This window comes from Lissotriton vulgaris, chromosome 5, assembly GCF_964263255.1.
Source record: "Lissotriton vulgaris chromosome 5, aLisVul1.2, whole genome shotgun sequence".
Lineage (NCBI taxonomy): Eukaryota > Metazoa > Chordata > Amphibia > Caudata > Salamandridae > Lissotriton > Lissotriton vulgaris.
In genome coordinates, this window is record NC_141693.1 from 1067117443 (window position 1) to 1067125214 (window position 7772).

The window sequence follows — 7772 nt, forward strand, 5'->3', positions numbered from 1 at the left end:
TTCTGGGGCCGTGGTCCGACCGCCGCATTAAGTTTCGGTTGGTCGGACCACATTGATGGAGGGACTGACCAACAGCTTCCAATGAAATCAAGGACTCCGTTGGGCCATCAGTCGAATCGTATTTCCCAAAGTGGAGTAGGTGCCTGCTCGGACACCGCTGTGGGGGATTATGATCGACCTTTCCGCTAGACTTCATGTTGGTTTTTCAACAATGAAAAGGCTGGCCGAAAGTCTTTTGGGGCCCCTAGCAGGGCCCCTGTCCTCCGTGGCCCTCTGCTATGAGCCCTAAACATCCATGGATCGTGTGGCAGGTACAGAATGGTGTCTGCCACAGGGTGCATGGATGTTTCCAGAATGTATATTTTCCTAGTGCGGCTTGTTCTGTGGCTCACAGAACAAGTCACAATGGGCAGGCGGTCGCATCATTATAATGGTAGGGGAACCGCCAAATCCTTTTTTTTGGTGGTCACGCTTCTGTTCCGATGCCAGTTGGATGATCTGTATCGTAATACGGCCCTTCGTTTTCAATGTTTTTCATTGTTGTTGGATGTAGTGTCCTGGATCACCATCCCACCACCATTATCCATTGGCTTAATAGTGATGTCTTTGTTCTCTTTGAGCTAAGAAGAAAGAGTCTGTCTCTCTTCAAGACCTATTTTATGTGTGTTTGATTCCTTAAGGTAGGTGAAATCCTTAATGACTATCCTTACAAAAGGGAGTATGGACGTCTGTTGCAGGACTTACCTGGTAATGCATACATGTTACATACAAATCAGGGCTAATTGTATGCTAAACATGACTCATACATGTAGACTCAGTGCCTAGTAAACTAATATTCTGACTGGTGATGCTAACTGAAAGCGAGATGCAAGATTGTCATAAATTTTAGTAACAGGCTGACAGCTTCACTAACAGAAAGCTATGGGGAAGATTCTTCCATTTTGCTGTCTGCAGAGTGGTTATTACTTCAAGGCCATCCGGCTTCACATGGAACAATCCTGCAAGGAAACATAACATATCTCTGGTAGGTCCATTGTTTGGTCGTTAAAGTGCAAATTTGAGTTGGAGACATTGAGACTTATTGGAGTAAGAGCCAGGAAATTGAGAAGGGAAGACACACAGATTCAATGCTTGCGAGCAATGCAGGAGTGCCAATATGCGACTGCTGACCCCACAGCTTTCTGAAGTATGCAGGGTTGGTTACATGGTTTGACATAGAAAGGTTAGGGAGATTACTAACTATTCAGCCAATACAATTACCATGAGACTGATAACATACATCAATAAGCAACAAGTATGCATAAGACTCATTTATATCCGGTCTTAGGGATGCATGGTGTAAAATGCTTTCGGTTTTTCTAAAAATAATAAAAAGTATAATAACTGTTATTATTACCTTAATACTTTCCGTCATTCTGAAACCTATGTATGTGTAGATTGTATAAAACAAATTGCCTCATTTTATAAAATACTAAAAACTGTTTGTCTACTGCTTTATTGACCAACGTGGCGGTTCATGCATGAACAAATACTCCCCTACAGGTAAGGGTTTTTTCTGGCAGAGCTGTCAGCCCCTTAACTCTACGAGGAGGCTGTGACAAGCAACACCTCCGGGGTCTAAGAAGATCAAACTGGGTATGCCCTCACCCCAAACTGAAGTTCACAACACAACCTGATCGGTTAAGTTGGGAGGATTATAGGTAGAGGGGAGTCCCAGGCTAATAACTGGGGGCCATCAAGCCCTTGTTTTGCTATCCTGTTAAACACTGATCTTTGTTTTATTTTTTGGAATATTGTGCTTTAGTCTTTCATTCTTTCTTATACATTATCTTAAGAAATTAGGTCCCATACTTACATTTATGTTTTTAACAATTGAATCAATAGTGATCCTCTGTTTTTGACATTTATATTGAGGCTTTGTGAGTACACGAATAATTAAGGACAGGAATTATTCATTTTCTGTGATTGTGTTTGAATATATCTCAGTTGATCTTATTCTTTAAGTTCGCACCTTATGAGGTGTATGTTGCAAACAGTTTTTTTCTTTTGTTTTAATTATGCTATTTTACAACACATTATTTTGTGTGTTTTTTTTATGTTAGATTCTTGCAAACAAAAAGACTCCTTATTTTGGTGGAGAGTTGGTGTCCATGATCGACTACATGATGTGGCCCTGGTTTGAACGAGTAGAGTTCTTTGGTGTCCATGGGTAAGATTGCTTATTAGTTTTTTTCCCTTGATGCCAATCTTTCAAACACATTAGGTTTTACAAGAGTCGCATACAGTTGCTCACAGAGAGCTGTTTATTTAACAGCTCCGGAATAATTTGGGACACTTGCACATTTAGCATAACGGACTTCCTGTTTGATAATTGTACTACTAATTTCAGATCAGGGCTACGTTTTGTGATGCAACTGATCGACTAATCAGTCCCATCACAAAATGTACATTTGCACTAAGTTGCAAAGGCTCCTGCCTGATGAATATTAATGAGGCTGGGGTCATTTTGCGGCCCCCATGTGAAAGCTGGTGAATGCAGAGATGGGGACCTGAAAGAGACAGCAGCCAAATTCGATCATTGCCCTTGTGTTCCTTCCAAGTAAGCATTTTAAAGCATCCCAGTCCCTTAGAAGTACATGGCTACTTTAAAAAGAAATGTTCACTACGAAGGAATGAAAATGGAGAAAACATGCAATAATCCTTAGGCCCACTGTTTGTTTCCCCAGGGTTGCTTGCCATAATTGCCAAAGGTGAAGCTGTTCCCAGGGGATAGCATTCCCGTGGGAAATTATTTACAACCCCAAAGTCACTGGAGATCTCAAACTATTCATACATTGCATTGCAACTCACAAACGGTAGGGAATGTTCCTCTCACACCCCTGCTCTTCACAATGTGCATTGGCCATAAAAGTTTACTTTTTAAATCGAAAATATTTTTCCGACTACTTTTGTAGACAGCAATATAGATTTCTACAGTCACGAACCTTGTGATTTTGTGAATCTTGCTTGGTGGTTGAATTTCTTTTTGTACTCCTGGCCTTTATTAAGGCTGTCCTGCTTGAAAGAAAATGTCTGTCAGCATTGGGATCGAAAAAATAGTTTCTCGAGTGTAGTGTGTTGACGTGTGTGTACAACACACCAGATCTGCTTGTGGCTGCATAAAGATTTTTAAATCGCAGACACATGTGCCTTAGACACTTTGAAGGGCATGTGGCTGAACTGGACTGGACGGGATCCACCTTTTCTTGTCTGGCAGGAGCTGAAAAATTTTATCTGAAGCAAGGAAATTAGAAACCTACACGGTTCTGTCGCCCTTTTGGAAGATGCAGACATGATGAATGTTTACAGTGATGAGGTATCTACAATAATTGGAATGTGAAAAATGGGGTTGTTGAGGAAACCTATGACACAGTAAGCAGTGCTTTACACTACATTTAGGTCTAGACGAAATTTAAATTCCGCCAGCATCATTTGCATAACTTCGGGAATTTGACATTATGCTTGTTGCGTGAAATTCAAGATATTACTCTACATCATGTAATTATGCTTGCAGTTGGTGCAATAGTATACCACAGGAGTGCAAACAGCCATAACATGAGCAGCTGTTCGTTATGCTTGTTGGGTGAAATTCATGATATTACGCTACATCATATAATTATGCTATCGGTTAGAGCAATGGTATACCAAAGGAGTGCGAACAGCCATAACATGAGCAGCTGTGTGCTATAATTGTGTTTTTCATGCAATTTTTGTAGCATGAATTGCATCCTTGTGTGAACATTGACAGGCAGGCATTTGGTTTACGATATAATGCTTAATGATGGAATTGTATATCTCCTAATTTTACATATTTCCACACAATTTCCCCAAAATGTTTGTGAACGAATCAAACACCCCAAAAAAACAAAATGCACAGTTATAAGAGCATATTTGTAACCATTGATTTAGCATACACTGTCTGCCTCTTTTACACTGTTTTCTTTGTGTGTGTCTTCACAGTGGTCTGAAGAGTACCCCAAAGATCAATTCCTGGATTGAACTAATGAAGCAGGATCCAGCTGTGAAGGCGACCTCCTTAGATCCAGAAACCCTGAAAGGTTTCTTTGCACTGTATGCTTCTGATGAGACTCCTGATGTGTTTGACTATGGTCTTTAGAGAGCAGTGCTCTGATGATGCCTCTTACATTTTATCCATGTTCTTCCATTGAATGTTGCATATTTTCACTCTAATCCTGATGGTGCTAGGTTGATTACCTCCATTCCGTTCCATCTAACAGTCGTTGATGGTGCTCAGTAGATTACGTTTGTAAGAACCATACAGATCCTGAAATGCCCTCTTTATGTATGATGCTGTACTCTGAACATTGCTCCGCTACTCATTTTCATAAGTACTGTCATTTCATAACCTTCATAACGCAAATGGTCAATGCATTCAATTTCATTTTGACAAGTGTAATAAAACCAAGTTTGAGATACATGTTGAAAAATGTAGTGCGTGTTTTTGAAATGTTTAACGTCTTAGAGCAGATAAATGTACAATATTAACCTGCAATACAATATGCAGACAACTTATTTTAATCTGATCTGATATGCGATTTTGTAAAATGTATCTGTTCATTCTCAGTTTTTTCAGTATTTATTTGAAAGGGTGGAAGTTGATGTGTACAGCGAAAGTGGCTTCATTAGAATTCTTTGGTAGGGCAATATCCAAACCAAACATTTAAAGATTTCTTGTTGATTCATTCAGTTCTGATTTTGTAGGTGGGCAGCTTGAGACCTATCTGTTACCTTACGTTTCTGAAGTTTGCCGGTACACCCTAAAGACCCATTATATCACTTCAGTGCTGTAACTTAACTCTCTTTAATAAAAGAGGATTTAGGGACAAGGAAATAAAGTAATACTTGCACGAACACATTATTGTTACTTGAAGACAAGGGTACTGGTTCCAATAATATAGGTGACTTCCTGTTATGTAACCTAGTATCAGTATTGGTAACACTTGGGTTTACAATTTTTAAAGGCCTGATTGAAAATTTGACCTATAATTACGTAAGTGTTTATTAAAAATCATCAAAATATTAGAGACTTACAGAGACCATATTTCCCAAGGTATGTCTTGTACTACCTTGTTTTCTCTTATAGTGTTTAAATCAGACATAGGGTATTATAGGCCACACAAGCAATTTCGTTTGGTTTGGAACATTCTCCAGAATATGCATTCCAATTATCTTAATTAATATACATAAGGTAGGAATAGGCAAAAACGGTCTTGCTTTATTGCTATTTATATTACTGATTTCATTACTTATGTTTAAATCCGTGTATGGGTAGGAGGGCTTGGGATCATCCCAATCATATTTTTGGGCAATACATTTTTGTGCTAATTGATGGCCAAAGGGGAGTATTTCATATAGACATCCCCTTATGTTCAAAGCTTTAGTGCACATAGAAGAGTACATCACACTCAATTAAAAATGATCAGCATATTAACATGTTTTACCCCACTAAGCATTCAACAGGACAATCGGTAGTCCGTTTAAACCCATTAGAAAATGTTAATGGGACTATACTACTTCCTACACCTTCTAGAATTATGAGGATTGTACTGGAATTGATTACCCAAATCCGAAGGACAAAATAATATACAACCAAAAGCTGAATAGAAATATCGGAAAACTGAGTGAATTTGAAGAGAACAACGCAGGCTCTAATAAAGCATTAATGTCATAGAATATTACGACTTCTTTGCCACAGTATGAAACTAAAAACACCAACCAACTAGTTACTGTTGGGTGCATGCTAAAAAAGTAATTTAGAAAACAGTATTTTTACGGTTAGGTCAATCAGTTTTGGTTCTGTCATTTCTGCAATGTAAACGGATAGCAAAGAACTTATTCTAATGGGTATAATACATAGGCATATGAGGTATCTAGTTAGACCTATTTTCCCTGACCGCTGTAATGGTCATCCTACTTTCATGAGACTGAACTTTTGCTGCAAAATTTTTCACCCAGTAACAAAGATTTCCTAAACTGCTCCAGGAAAAACAAGATTTTATTAAAGACAGGATGAGATGGCACAAAGGGTTCTGATATGTTGGTCATGTCCTCTTTAAATTGACAGTATGGGGTGAAAGGATAGTGAATGAATGTTAAAACGAGGAATTACAAATTCTTTGTAGTTCAACATTTAAAGTGAGAATTTAGCAACATGTTAACAATGAACATCATTGAACTTCAACAGTCAGGCAGAAACCCCATGCATAATGAACCACAAGCAATCCGTAGAATGAGGGAGCAGCAAGAAATAATGGGAAAAGTGAAGATCATCTCGATTCCTCAACTGGCGGAACATCTAGTCTGTTCTTCAGCAAGAAGAAGGCATATTAATTGAGAATAAAGCCTTTGAACCACTTGGGCATTTTCAAAGTATTGGTCTACCCACTGCCAGTAACTGAGTCTATTGTGCCTTTCATACCCCATTCCGGGACATACAGCTTACAGGTGCTACTGAGCCACAACCATGGTAATTAAGGTCGTTTGCCACTGGTATCCTACTATGGCTGTGCAACTGGACCAAGTGTACTCTCTCTTCACTTGATCCTCGGGTAGCGATGGCGAGCAGTCAAGTCACTAGATGTTGAATCCTCATCATGCACTGCAGACAGTCCGCTTTAAAAAGGGCTGTGAATAGGGCGGGACATACTGGATGACTATAAGGCTTCTGAATGTAAAGTAAAATTCATACAGGAGCTTTCATGGCAATGGAACCCCAGTGGATCTGATTGTGTGCAACAATCCAAAAATCTTTCCTGACGCACATAATCTTAAGCAGCTTTGCTTACAACTTCAGTCACTGTTATTTTGCAATAATAATTAACATAGCAAAGAAACTCTGTGAGTGCAAGTGATGTCTTCTTGCTGAGGTAGTAGACCACTTGGATATGTTTGAAAGTCATTATCTGAACAGTCCTAGATACGAAAAAAGCTTGAATGGATGAATTAAGAAATGTTAATTTATTGACAATACTGTTAGTCACTAAATGAATTGAAGAAATTCATACCAAATTTTTCTTGGACATATCATAGATAGGTTTAATGAATACTATGACGGATCCTAAAAATCACTACAGTGATATCCAGCAAAAATATAGACTGTACATTGGACATGTAAAAAGGAACACCAAAGAATAACCAAGATAGCAAAACAAACCCGTTAAGGAACCAAAGGGTTTATGAGCAATATTGGCTAATTTCTTTGGACCCCAAGAGGCTCGTTGGTATCACACTGCTTATTAAAACTACTCTTGCTTTTCTCCGCTCTCAGAGGTGTAGACAAGGGGGCCCAATTTGGATTAATCTGTTAGTGTTGTGTTTATTTTGGTCATTAGTCACAGTTTGCCTTATGTTAGGTTATACTTTATTTTTATAGCGCGCGGCTACTCCAACGGAGTGTCCCTGTGCTTTGTTTTGGCAGCGCAGACAAAGGGAAACATAACAGAAGAAAGAAATTCCATATTAGCAACATGTACTAAGGCTGAATGTCCGTCAGAACTGTGCTTGTAAATAGATTAGGTATTTTTAAGAATGATCTTCAGAGCAGTATTATTGAGGAATAATGCAATTGAAATAGAGTTGCCTAGTATCATGTGGTATGTGATTGCAAACAGTTTATAATTACATCTACTTACTATACACTATATTGGAGAATATAGTTGCATGGCCAATGTCAGTCTCTGGGTTGAGATTTGGGGAATTGCATCTACTACTCT

At 38.8% G+C, this 7772-nt stretch overlaps 1 protein-coding gene across 1 annotated transcript in view; it reads left to right on the top strand.

Annotated features, from left to right (window-relative positions):
- The window catches only part of LOC147712021 (glutathione S-transferase omega-1-like), a 93699-nt gene extending 89225 nt beyond the window's left edge, over positions 1-4474 (top strand). The window contains exons 5-6 of the mRNA XM_086922753.1: positions 2103-2209; positions 4000-4474. Of these exons, the coding sequence (XP_086778879.1) occupies positions 2103-2209; positions 4000-4156 (264 nt within the window). The 3' untranslated portion in view covers positions 4157-4474. The remainder of the gene's footprint in view (positions 1-2102; positions 2210-3999) is intronic.
- The last annotated feature ends 3298 nt before the right edge of the window (positions 4475-7772 follow it).